Source organism: Panthera uncia (assembly GCF_023721935.1).
Source record: "Panthera uncia isolate 11264 chromosome A3 unlocalized genomic scaffold, Puncia_PCG_1.0 HiC_scaffold_11, whole genome shotgun sequence".
In the NCBI taxonomy this organism is placed as follows: Eukaryota; Metazoa; Chordata; class Mammalia; order Carnivora; family Felidae; genus Panthera; species Panthera uncia.
In genome coordinates, this window is record NW_026057578.1 from 13745508 (window position 1) to 13765026 (window position 19519).

General features: G+C 46.8%; 1 protein-coding gene across 3 annotated transcripts in view; it reads right to left on the bottom strand.

The window, feature by feature from the left end:
• Window positions 1-19519, bottom strand: part of EYA2 (EYA transcriptional coactivator and phosphatase 2) — a 257204-nt gene that overhangs the window by 81829 nt on the left and 155856 nt on the right. For all 3 annotated transcript variants that reach the window (XM_049649930.1, XM_049649929.1, XM_049649931.1), the window contains 3 exons: window positions 14227-14294; window positions 12422-12599; window positions 2146-2288 (listed from right to left, as the gene is read on the bottom strand). In XM_049649930.1, coding sequence (XP_049505887.1) covers window positions 2146-2288; window positions 12422-12599; window positions 14227-14294 — 389 coding nt within the window. The remainder of the gene's footprint in view (window positions 1-2145; window positions 2289-12421; window positions 12600-14226; window positions 14295-19519) is intronic.

Sequence of the window (19519 nt, forward strand, 5' to 3'; positions counted from 1 at the left end):
TCTAAGAATTAGAGGAAAAGCAAGAACAAATCCCTTGGCCCAAGAGTGCTCCCATGAGCAGTGGGAACGCTTGCTCTGTGGCGGGTCCGCAGGGGGTCAAGTTCTGGAATACCTCAGGCTGCTGACCAAGGGGAGGAGACGAGAGTGGTATTCAAAATACGCAGCACCTTCTGGGACAGCCGGAACAGACGCTGGCCATAAACAGGCCCTACCAGCGAACGCTGGCTACATCTCAAATCCCCTGGTGGCGGCCATTTGTGCTTGGGCCCCCAGCATCCGTCCCTGTCTGATAAGAGCACCCTGGTTTTCTTTTCTGTTGTCTTGGTGGGGCTGTCGATCAAGGGTGAGCCCAAGACCCGAGTCAGGCCAGTGGAGGCTGTCTCCTTGGAATCAGACATTGAGTGAACTGGCGTTAGAACCGCACGTGGTTTACTCTCCAGCAGGGGCCGGCACCCGGAAGGTTCCCTAGATTCCTTGGTCTTTGTTACGGCTGTTTCCAACCTTGGTTTTATCACTTCCCCCCTCCATGTTGTTGTGCCCTCCCGGTAAATTCGCATTTGCTTAAGTAACCAGAACTGGTTTCTGTTGCTTGCAACCAAAGGATTGTATCTCATGCTCCAAGGTTCTGGTCCTCGACGAGGATTTCAACGCCCAATGTATGGCACGGACATGCCAGAGAAGGGCTGGGCTCTCACGGGCCACGGCAGGTACTGACAACGAGGAAGGAAGCAGCCATCACCTCGAATCCTGGCCGTTACAGGTTCTTACTCTGTTCTGAGACCACCTGAGCCCTGAGATTCTCATACAATTCCAGGTAGAAGCCCCCCCCCCCCCCCCCCCCCCCCCCCTGACACTTCATTTCTTACCGTCCTGATGGCATGGGGACTCAGAGTCAAAATCACAATGACTTTAAGGAGATGATGAAAATTGTATTTCTCAGCACATTTGAGTTTGTGGGCTGAGCCTTGTGGCTGCTGCATAAATTGTACAGGACTATGAACAGAGATGGGATGACGCTACATTTCAATTTCTTGGCCCGGACCCAGACTCTGCCAATACTACCCATATACCCATGGCACACTCAAGCCAATAGATCGGCCCTCCTATTATTTCTGCCTTTTGCAAAGTACAAACTAACGAACCTGCCCGTTTTTTGTTTTTTTTTTTTTCTCCCTAGATATCTGTCAGTTGCTTCCATCTGTTTTTTGGGCATCTGTTTTTCCTCTGTCCCCACTAGTACCCTTTCCCTTCTCTCATGTATGCTGTTCTTTTTTGTTTGTTTGCGAAAATGCCAGCGGGTGACCAGTGATCGATCCTACGCTTGGCTTTGTTACAGTAAAGACTGGCACATCCCTTAGACCAGCTGGGGCTGCACTCTGGAAATAACCTGGGGAGCTTTAAAATACCGATGCCTGGGTCCCTCCCTCCGGGAATTGGATTTAATTGATCTGGGATGCAGCTTGAGAAGGACGGTTCGAAGAACCTTCTATGAAACTCAGAATCGTGGAAATGATGCAAGCTGAGCCAGCCTCCTGTCTCCTGATAGGTAAATCCTCAAGCCATAGCAGAGCCACGAGGGGAACTTCTAGAACTCTCTTGCAATGTACATTTAATTAGTCTGGGATGGGGCCAGGGCACCTGTATTTTAAAGAGCACACCAGCTGACAGTAATACGTAGTAGGCTAAGAACCCTCTGACCCAGCTGGGAAGGTTCTCTGCCCACTGGTGTCTTCACCAGGGCCTTTCAGAGTGTGCTCCCCAACCTGTAGCATCAGCATCATCTGGGAATGCCCTGGAAATGCCCTGGAAATGCCAGTTCTCAGGCCCCGCCCCCAATCTACTAAATTGGAAACTGCGGGTGGGACCCCGAAAGCTGGGTTTTCACAGGCCTCCAGGTGATTCTGCGGCTGTCTACCAGAGTTGTTTACTATCCCCAGGGTGACTTTTCCTAGCCCGGACAGTCCACGGCGCTTCCTGACGGCCCCCGCAATTCTCTCCTTTCCCCTCAAGGGTCCTGTTCTGTTACTGAGCTTTGTGAACCCAGAGCCCCGCTGTGTGCGTGGACACAACTCTGCCCCCCAGCCTCTCGTTCCGGCCACGGCTGGAGATTACATCCATCAAGTCAAACAGGCAGTCTGGAGTTACCTCGATCTCACTGTCCCCCGCTGGGGAGGGGTCGCTGCTCTGCTTTGACCGGCCTCGGAGCTTCCCGTCGGAGGCCCGGTGCGGCCTGTCCGCGTCTCCCTCCTTTGCCGGCGTGGAAGGTCCGTCGTGTGTGTTGTATTCGCCTGGTGTCGGAAAGGGAAGGGTGGACACATCAGAAGCTTTGCTGAGTGTCGCCTCCCAGGAAGTATCACACCAGAACCGACAGTGGTAGGTCCCAAAGGCAGCACAGGGTCCCTCAGGCTGCCTATTCAGAATCATTCACTCATCGAGCGAAGATGCACTGAGTGGGCAGAGTTTCAGGTACTGGTTCTCACAGCACTCAGCTTCTAGAGACAGGAGAGGTGCATTAGACGGACAAGTGAGTGAGTATGTAGCGTGCCAGGTGGGGCCGTGTGTTACCGAGAATTAGCAAATGGGCTGGGGACGGGGAGAGCTGGGTGGTCACTAACGGGTATGGGGCCAGTCAGGGAGGGCCTTGCGGATGAGGGGACACCTGAGCAGAATCTAGGGGAGTGAGGGTGGGCCACTGGGGGAGCTGTATCCACAGTGTTTGCAACTCGCTCTATCCCGAAGCCTGAGGCTCCCCAGACGAACAGAAGGAAGAAAGTCAGTATCTGCGTGGAGCAGGGCGGCAAACTCTTCTATCTTGAACACCCCCCTCACCCCCAACTTGGGGTGAAACGGAGTGTGTGGGGAGCATTCTCTATGCCGCTGCTCTCCCTATGTGGCCTGCTCCATTCTCTATTAAAAGCAAGCCCCTGGGGCGCCTGGGCGGCTCAGTGGGTTAAGCTTCCGACTTGGGCTCAGGTCATGATCTCACGGTTCATGAGTTCGAGCCCCGCGTCGGGCTCTGTGCTGACAGCTCGGAGCCTGCAGCCTGCTCTGGATTCTGTGTCTCCCTCTCTCTGCCCCTCCCCCACTTGCGCTGTTTCTGTCTCCAAAATAAATTTAAAAAACCTATAAAATTTTTTTTAAAAAAGCAAGCCCTTTAAAGCTTCACTTGTCAAGACGTTTGTGGATTTGAGAATTAGGGAGAGGACATCCACGAAAGCACCCGACACGGGGCTGCACTTAGGGCGGTGAGGAAATGATCTGAACCGAGTTCTGGCTTCATCCACACACACGTGGGGGTCGGTGAGGAGGTGCAGGGCAGGGGGCATCACCTGCTGCTTTCATTCAGGTGGTGCTTCTGCACAGAGAGGCTGCCGCACTCACGCCCTCAGGCCACTGTCCGCCAGCCCCGCATGAGTGAGCAGCACACCCTCCCGGGACCCAGGTCCCAAAGCCGGCATCCAGGCTGTGTGTTAAGCACAGGAGTTTGAAATACGTGGCTTTTTATGAAAGCGTAGTGACTTCCTTTCACTCACAAAGTGGGATGATGTCAGTTCGCGTCACCCTGCAAAACCAGCGGTAAAGGCAGAACCAAAGTGTGGGCGGGCCAGCCCTCGTGGCGAGAGGGACAGAAGCGGGAACCGGCGTGGAACCTTACAGGACACCCCCTCCCGCGCTCTCGTTTTAGAGCTGCTTGTTTTAGTTCCCAGATGCATCCCGTGGATCTCATCTCTCCTTCCATAATCGCCAGTTCTTGGATCATTAGGAGGAAAATGCTTTTGTCTAAAAAGACTTGGCAATGGACTGATTTTTTTTTTTTTTCCTACCCTGGAAGGACTATTTCCCTCCAAAACCCAAGGGGCTGAACTTGGTTTATTTAATATTTATAAAACTTCTTAGCAGACTAAGGACATGATCAGAAAAGATTTGGTTTTGAGTTGTCAGGACTGTGGGGCCACCCCCAACTCCCCAACAGTTCTAAGACACAGCATTAGAGATTCCTGAATATCGAGCAAGCAGACTTTCTTCGGGAGGGTGGGGAACAGGCAGTAGATAAGTTCACAGGTGCTTACGAGTCATAAATAAGGTTTATCCGGATTCACTTGGTGGTTCTAAGGCTATGGGGGCTTAGAAAACACCTGTTGAGCCCATCAAAATCCAGGCAGATATGATTTAAAAAGAGGGAAAATGCCAGGCATCTAAGAACTGTCTAAATAAGGTGTGGGGGAAGCCACTGTATTAGGAGTACCCCTTTCCCCGATCCCAAAGAAGCAGCCCCTTTCCCAACTTTCTACATTCTTGAGAATGAAGGGTCGAGGTTGAAGGTCACAGTCTGAGCAATTTATGTAAACCTTCCTTGGAGTCATTTCACTTTTTTCCTTTCTTCCTTCTCACGCTTTTACAGGACCTCCAAGATGCTCCTTATTAATCTCTTTGTGACCTCTCCCTCCTACTCCACTTCCCAGGCATCCACTGATACACTTTGTCTTGCTAGGAATTAATTTGCTTTTTCTGGAGTTTTAAACAAATGGAATCACACGGTATATATTCTTTTTTTGCCTGGCTTCTTTCAGCCAGAATATCATCTTGCGATTCGGTCCATGTTGTTTATGTATACTGATCGTTCATTCCTTTGTGTTGCTGAGTACTATTCTCTTGTACAGATATATCACGCTTGGACTTTGGTCACTTGTGGACGGACATGTGGGTTGATTCTAGTTTGGGGACGGAACAGAGCTGCTATGAACATTCACACGTCAATCTCCGTATGGACGTAAGCTTTCTTTTTACCAGCGTGACGACGAGGTTGTATGGTGAGTCTGTGTCGGACTTTTTAGGAAACCGCTGAATTGTTTTCCAAAGGGGTTGTGCCATTTCACATTCCCACCAGCAGGTGAGAGAGTTCTACCTGCTCCACATCCTTGCCACCCTTTGGTAAGGTCAGTCTTGGTGATTACAGCCATTCCAAGGGGCATGCAGTGGTCCCTCCTTGTGGATTTGCACCTCTTTAATGACTAATGATCAGCCTCTTAATTATGTAATTGTGTACCTTTTTTTTTTTTTTTTGGCCATCCCTGTATCTTCTTTGGTAAAGCATCTGCTCAAACATTTGGTCCATTTCATTATTGAGTTGTTTGTTCTCTTAGTCTTCGGTTTTGAGGATTCCTTATATATTCTGCATCCATATATGTGATGGTTAATTTTGTGTGTCGAGTCGATGGGCTAAGTGATGCCCAGAGAGCTGGTAAAACATTATTTCTGGGTGTGTCAAGGAGGATGTGTCCAGAAGAGACTAGCATTTGAGTCAGTAGACTGAGGAGAGATCTGTCGTCACCAGTGTGGGGGTAGGGGGCGGTCACCCATTCCACTGGGGCCCAAACAGAACACAAAGGCAGAGGAAGGGTGAATTCTCTCTCTTCTTGAGCTGGGATGTCCACCTTTTCCTGCCTCAGGCACTAGGGCTCCTGGTTCTCAGGCCTTTTTGCTCAGACTGAATTGCACTACTGGCTTTCCCGGTTCTCCAGCTGGCAGAAGGCAAATCATGGGATTTGCTGATCTGAGCTACTTCTTATAATAAATTTCGTCTTATGTTTCTCTCCTACTGGTTGTTTCTTTGGAGGACTCTAATACAACTTACTTTATCAGATACATGCTTTGCAATTATTTTTTTCCCACACGGTGGTTTGTCTTTTCATTCTCCTGACAGTGTTTTTTAAAGAGCAAAAGTTTTAAATTTTCATGAAGTCCAATATATATCCACCTCATTTTTGGATGTTTTTGGTGTCATATATGAGAACTCTTTGCCTCACCCAAAGTCACAAAGATTTTTCTCCTGTTTTCTATAGATGTTTTAGGGTTTTATACTTAGGCCTATGGTCTATTCTTTTTTTAATTTTTAATTTTAGAGACATAACATGAGTTGGGAAGAGGGGCAGAGAGAGAGCATGCTGGGCGATACAGGGCTCTACAGGGCTCGATCCTACAACTCTGGGATCATGACCTGAGCCTAAATCAAGAGCCAGACACTCAACTGACCGAGCCACCCAGGTGACCCTGGTCTATAGTCTATTCTATGCAACTTAAAAAAATTTTTTTAACATTTATTCATTTTTTGAGAGAGAGAGAGAGAGAGAGACAGAGCATGAACGGGGGAGGGGCAGAGAGAGAAGGAGACACAGAATCTGAAACAGGCTCCAGGCTCCAAGCTATCAGCACAGAGTCCAACGCGGGACTTGAACTCATGAACCATGAGATGATGACCTGGCTGAAGTCAGACGCTTAACCAACTGAGCCACCCAGGCACCCCATATGCAACTTTTTTTTTTAATGTCATGTGAGGTACGGATTGAGTTTTTCTGAACATAGATATCCAGTTGTTAGAGAATCTTTTTTTGAGAAGATTATCCTTTCTCCACTGAATTGTCTTTGAAACTTTGTCAAAAAAAATCACTTGTCCATATACATGTGGGTTTATTTCTGCAATCTCTATTCTGGTTCATTGATACACTTGTCTATCAAAACCGTATGTTGTGATTACTGTGGCTCTGTAATGAGTCTTAAAATCAGGTAGTGTTAGCCTTCAAACTTTGTTCTTCTATATCAGAGCTGTTGAGGCTATTCTAGGTCCTTTGTATTTCCATATGAAGTTCAGAATCAGCTCGCCAATCTCTAGAAACGAGTGGGATGTTGACAGAGATTGTGTTAAATATATAGATCAATTTGTGGAGAACTGACATCTTAACAATATTAAATCTGAGCTGTGAACAAGGTGTATCTTTCTACTGACTAAAGTCTTAACTTCTCTCAGTAGAACTTTGTAGTTTTAAGTGTACAACTCTTGCATATCTTTTGTCAGATTTATCCCCAAGCATTCCATATTTTTTTGATAACACTGTATGTAAATGGCATGTAAAACTATTCTATTTCCCACTGTTTGTTGTCACTATATAGAAATAGAACTCACGTTCATACGTTCACTTAGTAGTCTGAAACTTTGCTAAACTCACTTTTTATTTATTTTTAAAAATAATTTATTATTTTAATTTTATTTTTATTTATTTTGAAAGAGAGAGAAAGAGAGAGTAAGTCAGGAAGAAGAAGAGCAAGACGGAGAGAAAGAATCCCAAACAGGCTTTACACTGACAGGGCAGAGCTTGATGTGGGGCTCAAACCCACAAACAGTGAGATCATGACCTGACTTAACGTTGGACACTTAACCAACTGAGCCACCCAGGTGCCCCACTAAACTTACTTTTTAGTTCTAGCTTTTTAATAAATTCTATCCAATTTTTTACTTAGGTGATCATGTCATTTTACTTCTTCTCCCTTTATGAAGTTTTGTTTCATATCCAATATGGAGATTTTAATTTATTTTTCTTGCCTTATTGCACTGGCTAGAATCTTTAGTACAATGCTGAATAGAATTGGTAAGAGTGGACATCTTTGTCTTGTTTCTGATCTTGTGGGTAGCTCACTTTGCAGCTATCCTACTTTAGTCAGTTTGGGCTGCTATGACAAATAGGTCACAGACTGGATGGCTTAAACAGTAAAGATTTATTTCTCACAGTTCTGTTGGCTGGGAAGTCCAAGATCAAGGAACTGGCCGATTTTGTTCCTAGTCAGAGCTTCTTTCTGGTTTTCTTGCCTTCTTGCCATATCCACATATGGTGGAGAAGAGACATGTTATCTTTCTTGTGTCTCTTTTTTTTTAAATTTCTTAACAAATGTTTATTTATTTTTGAGAGAAATAGAGACAGAGAGCAGGGGAGGGGCAGAGAGAGAGGGAGACACAGAATTTGAAGCAGGCTTCAGACTCTGAGCTGTCAGCTCAGAGCCTGACGCGGGGCTCAAATTCACGAACCATTGAGATCATGACCTGAGCCAAAGTTGGACGCTTAACTGACTGAGACACCCAGGAGCCCTGGGTGTCTCTTCTTATAACAGTGCTAACCCCATACATGAGGGCTCCATCCTCATGACCTAATTACCTCCCAAAGATCCCCACCTCCAAATACCATCACCTTGGGGAATAGGACTTCAACATATGAATCTGGAGGGGGACACAAACGTTCAGTCCATAACATGTCTTTTTCTAATAAAGAAAGTTCCCTTCTACTCCTAATTTGGAATTTTATCAGAAACAGATGATAAATTTTGTCAAATACTTTCTCTGCATCTACTGAGATATCTTTTTTTTTTCTTTCCAGTTAGTTAATATGGCAAATTATATTGATTTTCAAATTTTAAACCAACTGTACATCCTTGGGATAAATCCCACTTGGTCATAATGTATTATCCTTATTTTGTTTATTGTTGGACTTGATTTGCTAAATATTTTGTTTAGAAATTTTGTTATGAGGGATATTGGTCTATAGTTTCCTTTTCTTATAATGTCTTTGCCTAATTTTGGCATCAGGGTAATGCTGACCTCATAGAATAAGTTAGAAAGTATTCTTTCCTCTTCAGTTTTCTTAAAAAATTGGCATATAATTGGTATTTCTTACTTAAATGTTTGGTAGATTTAATCAGTGAGGCCACCAGGACCTGGTGATTTCTTTGTGGGAAGATTTCTAATAAAAATTCAGTTTATTTAATAGATATAGGTCTATTAAAAATATAGGTCTGTTTAGGTCATCTATTTCTTCTTGAGGGGGTTTTGGAAGTTTTTGCCCTGTAAGGAATTTGTCCATTTCATCTAAGTTGTTGAATTTATTGGCAAGATGTTGTTCACAAAATTGCATTACTATCCTTTTAATATCTGTAGGGTCTGTAGAGATGTCACTGCTCTCATTTTATTTGCAACTTGTGTCTTCTCTCTTTTTTCCTGTATTAGCCTATTTTCTGTTTTTGCATTTCATTGATTTCCATTCTGGTCTTTATTGTTTCCTTTCTTCTTTTTACTTTGAGGATAATCTGCTCTTCTTTTTCTAGTTTCTTAAGGTGGAAGATGAGGTGTTTCGCTTGAAATTATTCTTCTTCTCTAACACAAGCATTTGTGCTATAAATTTCCCTTTACATACTGCTTTAAATGACAGTCTATGAATTTTGGACATGTTGTGTTTTCATTTTCGTTACATTCAAAATACTTTTAAATTTTCCTTTTCTTTTCTTTGACCCATGGTGTATTAGTCAGTGTTCTCCCAAGAAACAGAACCAACAGGATACATTTGTGTGTGTGTGTGTGTGTGTGTGTGTGTGTGTATGTGTATGAAGAGATTTATGATAGTAACTGGCTCATGCAGTTATAGAGGTCACAAAGTCCCACAATCTGTTGTTTGCAAGCTGGAAAACCAGGAAAGTCAGTGGTATAATTCAGTCTGAGACTTAAGGCCTGAGAACTAGGGGTAGGGGGACTCTGGAGGGGTTGGGCCCCACTGGTGTAAGCCCTAGAGTCCAAAGGCCTGTGAGACAGGAGCTCCAATGTCTGTCCAGTTATCTTTTCAGATAATCTGCATTATACTTAAAAGTCTGAAAAGAAAAAAGTCCTTAAGCAACCACTACCAATTTGTCTTTTCTCTTGAGTAACATCGTATGTTCAGATTTTGCCCTCTACACCAGCAAATTGCCCTGCAATCATCTGTAAATTGTCGGGACTTCATATGACTGTTAATACATGTCAGTGAAGACTGGGCTGGGGGCTGGGGGTGGAGAAGAGCATCAGGATACTGTATCCAGGCAATGCAGAGAACGAGCATGATCTTTCGGTAATATATAAATCTCTTGAGGCTCTGGAATTTGGAGCCAACCACTCAAGGAGATCCTGGATAATTTCAAAAGTGGGGTTTTATGGGAAATTTTAAGAGAGTGCATGTGTGTGTGTGTGTGCATGTGTGCATGTGCACACATGCACGCTTACATGCCCTTCCTTTATAACAGACACTGGGGAAAAGAGGCAAGAGACCTCAGTTATAGCTGACGATTATTTATGTCATTAGGTTTTATGTGAGCTTGTTAGACACACAGTAAAAACCATCTCAAGCACTTATTGTTGAACCTTAGACTAGAGGATAAATGAAGAACAGGGGGAAACAGTAAAGAAAAATTTCAAAGAGACACAATGAACCTTTATGTCTGCTCTTGAGGGGGAACAAAGATACCCTTCCCACATACCCCAAATTCTTGGGAAGTCAGTCTTTGGAATCCAGTTCCAAATTATACATAGGTAGTGGCGTCTACGTGAGGATTTCCTGCTTATATTTCCTCTCTGGAGCCAGTTTGCAGTGGCCACATTCTTGGCCACCAAGAAAAGTTTGCTAAATTTCATCCCCTTCGAAGAAAGCGATTTGGAACTTGTTACATAGGTACTATGCATTCATTAAATAGTCTGTGATGAAATCACAATGATCAAAATCAATGCTCCAGCCTTAAACTTCCTTAAAAATTGACTTAAAAATGCCTGGCTATGTTGTTTCTATTTGTCACCAAACCAAGGATAATTAACGTGTCCCCAGGGATGGAAACTATAAGGGCTAAAAGCAACAGCGGCACCAAGAACCCCAAGAACAAAAGAAGTCTCCACTCTTGCTCTTGTTCTAAACATCAACCAATATGTATTGAATGACTGTCCACACACTGTCATGCCAGCTCAGCTTCTACAAGCCAGAAAAATCAGTGGGTTCTGAAAAACCCACCGGAAAGAAAAGCGAACAAAGCGCAATGACCTCTTCTTTACACTTGGACATTCTAATTCACTTGCTGTCATGTCATTGAATGATAATATGCCTGAACCACTGCACGAAAGAGAAGATATGTGCACAGAAGATCTATGGAAGGAATGAAGGAAATCAACAGAATGGTGAGTGAGTTGTACAGGGACGTACATCACCCAAGGGCCAGCACGTGGACTCTCCCACACGTTGCTCCTGATCTAGATGGGTTCCATAGGCAGTGGACACCTGTCACTTTGGCCCACCCCGTGTCTCTTCCGTCCTCCTCTGGGTAATGGGCTCTGGGTCTCCTTGGGAGGCCACCTCTCCCTCACTCAGTCCACGTGGCCTGGGTGGGGATGACCCAACTCTAGCTCCGGCTGTGGGCACGAGACCCAAGTCTGCTGTCCCATCCAGCATTCCATCCACTGTCACGGAGACTGGTGTGAGGACAGGTATGTGACCTAAGCTGGGCCAACGGGGGCATTACCTGGGACCTCTGGTAGGAGCTGTTAGGAAGGAGGGATTCTCTCTGAAGGGTAGATAAGAAGGCAGGACTCATCTTTGCCACCACAATGGGAAGGTCTGCTTGAGGGTGAAATGAACCCAGGAAAATGCAGAGCCAGAGGAACAAAGAGACCGAGTCCCAACATTATCATCTGAACCTCTGGACCCAGCCCCGAGTCCCTGTACATCTTGATGACATACACCTAAAAATTCCTTTTTTTGCTTAAACTAGTTTGCATTGCATTCTCTATCTTTTGAAGCCAAAACATCCTGACCAGTAAAAGGGACTCCTAATAAGACTGTTATGCTATTGGAAAGGCACACGTATGAGGATTTTTTTAAAACATTCCAGAATTCTCGATGAGAGAGAACCAAGGTTTGAAGGCCGCTGCCCTCCTGTTCTCAGATGGGTTTTAGAGAACATAATCTCAGCTACGTGTGGCTACTGAGTATCCAGGGGCACTGGTCACGGAGCCCAGCAGGCCTGGGTTCAAATCCCAGCTCCACTAATTACTAGCAAGTTACTGATCACCCGGATCTTCATTGTTCTTACCTGGCAAAGAGGAGGTGACTGAAAACCTGTTTTCGTAGGGATTGTGAGTTTCCTTATCACAGTTTGTAATTGTGTATTTATGTGATTATCTGATTCCTGTCTGAAAAAATCAAGAAGTCTACGTTGCACTTTATTTTGCTTTCTAAACTAAAGAGCACCTGGAAAATCGCAGGTACTTTATGAATATTTGTTGAATCGGCATATAAATAAGTGAAATGAGAAGACCATGCAGATATGTGCTTGCCACATCATGGACGGGCAACAAATCACCAACTCCAGTGCCTCCCTGGGCCAGGCAGGTAATGAACTTGAAGGAAACTGGCCAGATGTGGAATTGTGCGTGCCCCGTCTGATGGGGCAGACATTACAGACAACAGCGAACTGTTGTCACTTAGGAATGTGGACCTAAGCAAACAGGGTCAGATCTGCTTTCAAGAGATTTTCAGATAAAATTTTAAACATGGGTGGAATGAAACACACAGGCACACACACACACACGCACGCACATCCCCGTACGTCTTGATGACATACATCTAAAAATTCCTTCTTAAAGAATTTTTTTAAAAATTCCAGTCGAGAAAATATATGTGAGGGCTGGATTTAGCTTTTGGGTGAGTTCCTTACAGCTCATTACAGCTGGGACCTATGTCCAGTCCGCCCTTCATATGAAAGCTCAGATCACAGCCACCAACGACCCTGAGACAGCGACGGCACTTACCGCCAAGCAACTCGGAACTCTGGCTGGGGGCGCTGTGCGGTGCCTCCTGGAGGACGTAGGCAGACGTGGAGAGTGGGGAAGGGCCGATGCTGCTGGCCGGGACATAAGGAGGGCTGTAGGACGAGCTGTAATACTGGGAATACTGGCCCTGAGGGAAGCCAGGGTAGGAAGGATAGTCCTAGAAAGGGAAACACATGAGGCTGTGAGGAGGCCAGCGGTGAGGGGCCTCGCGTGTGTGCGTGTGTGTGTGTGTGTGTGTGTGTGTGTGTCTATTGTGTCTGTCCCCTTCTCTCCCACTAGAGTAAAAGCTCTGTGAGGACAGGGACTTTCCCCAGATGCAGACCCCAAGACAAGGCCGCAAGTGCAATTTTTTGGGAAAATGGTTGGGGGTTCCCCGGCACTTCCCTCCTGCCCTAGTCACTGGTTCTTGGGGACACCCTCCACCCTAGGGCTGCCACGGCTGCCACGTGGAGGTCAGCAGGTGCATCCTAAGGGATGTGGGTGTGGCTCTGTCAGTGTCTGTCTTGATCACCGCTGTATCCCTCGCACACGGCACAGTGCTGGACACATAGGGGGACTCAGTAAATATGAGACAAATCAACGAACCAATGGATGAGGGACAAAGACCCTACACACACACCCAGGAGACCAGGTGACATGTTCATGAGGGGTACAAATACAGCAGCACTTATACAGCATCAGGGATCCAGAATCTTCTATGAGGAAGTCGGGGACATCAAATAAAAGAATGCCAATCCCCTTTTTATCAAGCTTTGCTTAAACCAACCGGACATTCCAGCTCTCCCACGGTAGTCATTGTTCCAAATGTTCTGCCCCACCATCACCATAAACCGAGCCTTCCCAACCCTCGAGGGTAGTTTGGCTTTTTGGGCCGCACCTCAGCCCTACGGAATCAGAATTTCTGGGGGGTGGCATTTAGAGAATCTCTGTTTTTGACAAGCTCCTATTGGTGAAGAACCACACCTTTTTAAAAAGGGCTTTTACTCACAAGTGTTTTTTCCATGGAGACAGTACCCCGGAAATAATATAAGAGATGTGTGGAACAAATTTTCAAATCTTCCAAGGTTTACACCATTTAGATTCTTTAGCTCACTGGAGAAGAAACAGTGCGTTCCTCGTATTCAAATACGTTAAATATTCCGTAGCCCACCTACTCCGTGGTAGTTCTGTTTTAATGCTAGCCTGAAAACATGCTCGCCTTTGGTTCTGAAATAATTTTAGATTTATAGAAGAGGTGTACAAACGGGACACAGACTTCCCATACACCCTTAGCCGGTTAACTCTTAATTTACTCTCTAAGTGAAGCCAGGACAATCAAACTATTAGCCGGCGTTCACCTTTACAGGGTTGGCCTGGTGTGGTTTAACGAGCATTTATAAAGCCCCCACTGTGTGCCGGGCACTCGGTACCGGAACGCAGAACCAAAGACAAGGGGTTCTCGTGCTCGAGGAGGTCACGTTTGGCAGGAGAGCACATGCGTTTGCATTCACAGGTTCGAGATTCAACAGTCAACGGGCGTCTCGGGCTCAGGTCAAGAGGGAGTCTATAATATCGCCTATGTCATCTTGGAAATCTGCTGATAATTCCAATTTCTCTGTCTCTACCCTGTTACCTTTCCGATGGCCTTTGGCACAGCCTGACTCCTGTGGTCTTCAAACCCAGGGAGTAAGAGACTGCATTTCTGGCAGGGGTGGTGGGCAGGAGTGGGCTCTTGGGATGCCCTGAGTTAAGGGGGCGATTTAAGGAAAGAACAGGGAAAACGAGTGGTGGCGAGCGACATCTACCTGGTGCACACTTCCGAATCCAGCCGCGTTGGTCAGCCCGTTTGCTCCTTGATAGATCCCCGCTGTGCCTGCAGGTTGGAAGAATGGGTACAGGTGAGGTTTCTTGCAGTCAGAGAGGGACGGGGAGGAGAAAGATTTGGCAGACGGGTGGTTTGAGGGCGGACAGGCTGGGACGGAGCCATGACCTTGGCAGTATACCAAATCTCTCTGCCGCTCTGTTCTGGCGACTGACGAGTACAGTAACTCCTTCATCCAAGGACTGCGGTGAGCAGTGAGTAAGATAGCACATAGAGTACAGATTCTTGTCCTTCACAACTGCGATTAAAGAGACTTACTTAGAAAATTGCGGTAAACGTACATAACCTAAAACTTACCACTTCAACGATTTCCAAGCCTACGGTTCACTGGCATGAAGCACATTCACAGGGTTGTGCGACCTGCCCCACCATCCGTCCCCAGAACGTTTCTCATCTCGCGAAGCCAGGACTGCATACGCATTAAACGGTGACTCCCCGTTCCTCCCCTCCCCTCAGCTCCTGGCACCCATCCCTCTGCCTTCTCCACGAATGTCACTGCTCTGGAAACCTCACGTAGACAGAAACACCTAGGATTTGTACTTTTGTAAATAGCTTGGTTCACGTAACGTAACGTCTTCAAGGTTCGTCCGTGCTGTGGCAGGTGTCAGAAGTTCCTTCCTTTTTGAGGCCGGATAACATCCCATCACACAGATACACCCCATGTTCTTTTTCCATGTATCTGTCGGTGGACACGTGGATTGCTTCCGCCTTTTGGCTGTTGTCAATAATGCTGCTAAGGACACAGGCGTACAGATGCCTCTTTCGGACCCTGCTTTCAGTTCTTTTGGTTACACGCCCAGGCCCCTCCCCCACTCACGCTCTGTCTGTCTCTCTCTCTCTCTCTCAAAAATAAATAAACATTCTGGGGCACCTGGGTGGCTTAGTCAGTTTAGGGTCTGACTTCCGCTCAGGTCACGATCTCACGGTTCGTGAGTTCGAGCCCCCCATCAGGGAGATGCTTGAGGCTCTCTCTCTAGCCCTCTCTCTCTGCTCCCCCTCCACTCATGCTTGCTCTCTCTCTCTCGAAATAAATAAACCATAAAAGATTTTAAAAATAAATAAATAAACATTAAAAAGAAGTGGAATTACTGGGTCATATGGCGATCTGACTGCTTATTTTTTGAGGAACCTATTGCTGTTTTCCATAGCAGGTCTGCCAGTTTACATTCCCACTAACAGTGCCCAGGGTTCCAAATTCTCCACATCCTTCTCGACACCTCTTTTTTGTTTTTTTTTTTGATAGCAGCCATTGTAACGGGTGCAAGGTGGTAAATAAATACACTGAATGGTGGTAAACTGAATAAATAAATGAAATGACTGTGGCTCTCGGAGCAACACTTGCCCCATCTGTAAAATGGGACTAAAGATGATATGACTAGAAAGTGCTATTAAGTGAGTGAGTGAGTGGGCTGTCATTTAAGACTGGGCGGTCAGGCAAGCCCTCTGTGAGGTGACACTGGAGCTGAGACGTAGAATGACAGGGAGCCAGCAATGGAAACAGCCAGGGGGAGGGGTGCCCACAAACACTGAGCACACACGTCCTAACGGAGGGATGTGCTTGGCAGGTTAGAGACAGAGAAAAAAAAGGCCACTGAGGCAGGAGCCCAGGGAGGGAAGGGGGTGGTTACAGGAATATCAGTGGACGCCTGTGTGTCAGGTGACGTTCTGACACAAAGTGAGGCATTCTGGACAAAGTGAGGCATAGAAAAGTTAAGGGATGTGCACAAGGCAGCACAGAGAGTGGGTGACAGCTGCTGGGGCTGCAATCGGGCAGTCTGACCCGAGTTTTCTTTTCTTTCTTTTTTTAAAAAAATTTTTAAATGCATATTTATTTTTAAGAGGAAGAGACAGAGCACAAGCGGTGTGGGGGGGGGGGGGTAGACAGAGAGGGAGACACAGAGTCGGAAGAAGGCTCCAGGCTCCGAGCCGTCAGCACAGAGCCTGACGCGGGGCTCGAACCCATGAAATGCCGGATCATGACCTGAGCCGAAGTTGGATGACTGACTGCCTGAGCCACCCAGGTGCTCCCTGACCCGAGTTTTCAACATCACTCTGTGCTGCTGCTTCGTTTGCAAACTGTTTTGTTGGGGATACAACTTATATACCCTAAAATTCCTCCACGGGGTCAGTTGGATGATTCATTTTTAGTTTAGAGAGAGAGTGGGAGCATGAGCTGGGGAGAGGAGGGAGAGAGAAAGAGACAGAGATAGAAAAGAGACAGATAGATAGGGAGAGAGAAAAAAGAGAGAGAGAGACTGAGCATCCCAAGCGGGCTCCATGCCTAGTGTAGAGCCTGACTTGGGGCTTGATCCCACGACCCCAGGATCATAACCTGAGCCAAAATCAGGAGTCAGATGCTCAACCAACTCAGCCACCCAGGTGCCCCTGTTTCTTTTTTCTTTTTTTCAGTTGGATGATTTTTAAAGTAAATTGGTATAGGATGAAGGAAAACTAAGAAAGCCTGTCACAGCAGATACACTCTGAAAAGATGGGTACGAGCAGTTCTTGAAACAGACAGGAAATTAAAAAAAAAAGGAACTAAAAAAAAAAAAAAGGAATCTTGAAACATCAGGAAGAAAGAAAAGAAGAAAAAAGCAAAACTATGGGTAAATAAATTCTCCTCTCTGTATGGTTATGCCACCAATTCCACATGCAGTGGGGTTTCTAACAGTTTGCTATCACGTTTTAGGAATTGTTTTTTCAAATGTGTTTTATAATTATACCAAATACTGAAATGGCTCCAAAGTGAAATCTACAAAATAAACTATACCCATATGCAGGGGTGAGAAGGACATGCACTGGGGGGCGGCAAGCACTCTGGAACGCCTGCTGGGGAGCGGCGGGGCCAGGGAAGGCTTCCTGGAGGAAGTGGCACCTACACTAATCTCTGCAGGAGGAGCTGGAGCAGCCAGGTGAAGAGAGCGAGGACAGGAACACGGCCACAGCTGGGCCTCCTCTCCCAGTCTCTGCGACGTGGGGGGCCCGTCCCAGGGCCAGAAACCGCAGAACCTGTCCACCACAGTGTGGCACGCTGGCATCCCATTCTGTCCTCCGTGGCCTGTCCGGGCGTGGCCGGCAGAAGGTCGAGGCCGGCCTCTTCCGTTCGAAGCCATTTTTGGGTTATGGTTACCATGGTGACCCTACCTGCTGAACTGAGCAACGCACCTGCCTTAGGAAGTCGCCTGGCTGCCACAGTGTTTTCTCTTCTGATTTCCCTTTTCTTCCGTGGCAACCTAATGACGACTGAGGGCGGGTCTGGAAACAAACAGGCCACCCTCTCCTCCATCTTGTCCGTCGGTATCCTTTCTCCCAAACGGCCTCGTGTTTGTTTTCATTTTGTGACCCAGGGGCATCTGGAGCACGGACGCCCGGACAACGCGTGGTGTGCCGAGGGCACCCCCAGAGCCCCTGCAGGGAGAAGTCCATCCCATGCCTGACGGGACCCGGGAGGACGGGCCACGCGGCCCCCGAAATCTCGTGCCACAATATGTGGTCTCTGCGGGGGTTTTCCAAACGGACCCACTTCGAGCTGGGATGTCAAAACACCGGCTTCATGCCTCCATCTGGTTGGCGGGGTGCCCATGGGAGGGCTGGGGAAGGCGAGGAAAACATCCTGTCTTAAGGTGATGGTGGCGGGTCCCGCGGGGGGTCCCCCAAAATCCATTCACCCCTTCTGTCTCTGCTTTGAAGCCTGGCACACAGCCGATTAGAATAAAACACTGCCTTTCCCAGCTTCCCTTGTGGATGGCGTGGCCATGTGATGCGTTCTAGACAAGGGGAGGGGAGCAAGTTTATGTGTGCGATTTCTCGATTGTGCCCTTCAAGGGCAGGGGCGGGGCCTCCCTTTCCCTGCAAAGGAGGGTCTTTCTGGATCGAATGGCTGAGCATCAAGACGTAAGGAGCCTGGACCCCTGCCACATTTGCAGACCACAACGAACAATTTCAAGAGGAGACTCACCCGTTTAGTCAACAACACACGTCCTAGTGACCGACCAAGCATCCCTGTGTCAGGTGCCGTTGTGGATATGGCGGGAAGTAAGAGGCTGATGCTTACTTACATTCAGGGAGGAGACAGAACACGATCAAGTGGATAGATACCCAAAGAGGTACGATAACTCCAGATCAAAACGCAGTGATGTGTTAGTACAGCGCGACCAAAATGTGGACTGTGGACTGGACCCTGTCCGCAAACGCTTCCCGATGAGATGACTACAGACCCCAGGAGATGGCATGTAGGAACTTCTAACGTCTTGCTCAGTCTGATACTAAAAAAATCTGGACTCTTAAAACAATTTGATTGTTTCTGAACCGGTTTTTTTTTTCTTCTTTTTTCATGACTGGCCCATCCTTTTTGAAATGCTTCCCTCTACTTACCTCTTCTCCTATTAAATTTTAATATTGTAGATACACCGCGTATCTATTTAGGGTATTGGTGTAGATTTGTGCTTAACACAAAAAGAGTAAGACGTTTTTGCCCCTGCTCTGAGAAGCAGTGTTTGTTCCTTTTGGGGGATACAGCCTCCACTCAGAATGCAAGGTCTAGAGGTTTATTTATTTATTTATTTATTTATTAAAAAAAATTTTTTTTAACGTTTATTTATTTTTGAGACACAGAGAGACAGAGCATGAACGGGGGAGGGTCAGAGAGAGATAGGGAGACACAGAATCTGAAACAGGCTCCAGGCTCTGAGCGGTCAGCACAGAGCCCGATGCGGGGCTCGAACTCACGGACCGCGAGATCATGACCTGAGCCAAAGTCCATGGCTTAACCGACTGAGCCACCCAGGCGCCCCTAGAGGTTTATTTTTATTGTGTCTTACACTGAGTTCAGGAAAAGCCCCTGGTCCTTCCCCACAGTGAACACGTGAAGTCCTGGGCAAACGGCACCAAGGGTGGGCCTCCATGCCAAGTAAAGACGTCCCCAGCACTGCACGTTGTCCTGTATAGTGACTTCTTCAATGGTGCTGTCGACCCTCTAACATAGTGTCACTTAGTTTACAGAAACTCGGTGTTGGGAACGTTCCGATGCTCGCTGAGCCGCATCTGAGCTGGAAACTGCTCTTGACGCACCTACTTGGTTGGCCATAAAAAGACAAAAAAACCACCCCAAACCGTACAAAATGGAAAACAACGGGTATCGGTGAGGATGTGGAGAAACCTGGAAGCCTTATGTGCTGCGGGTAGGAGCGTAAGATCTACAGGGGCTGTGGAAGGTG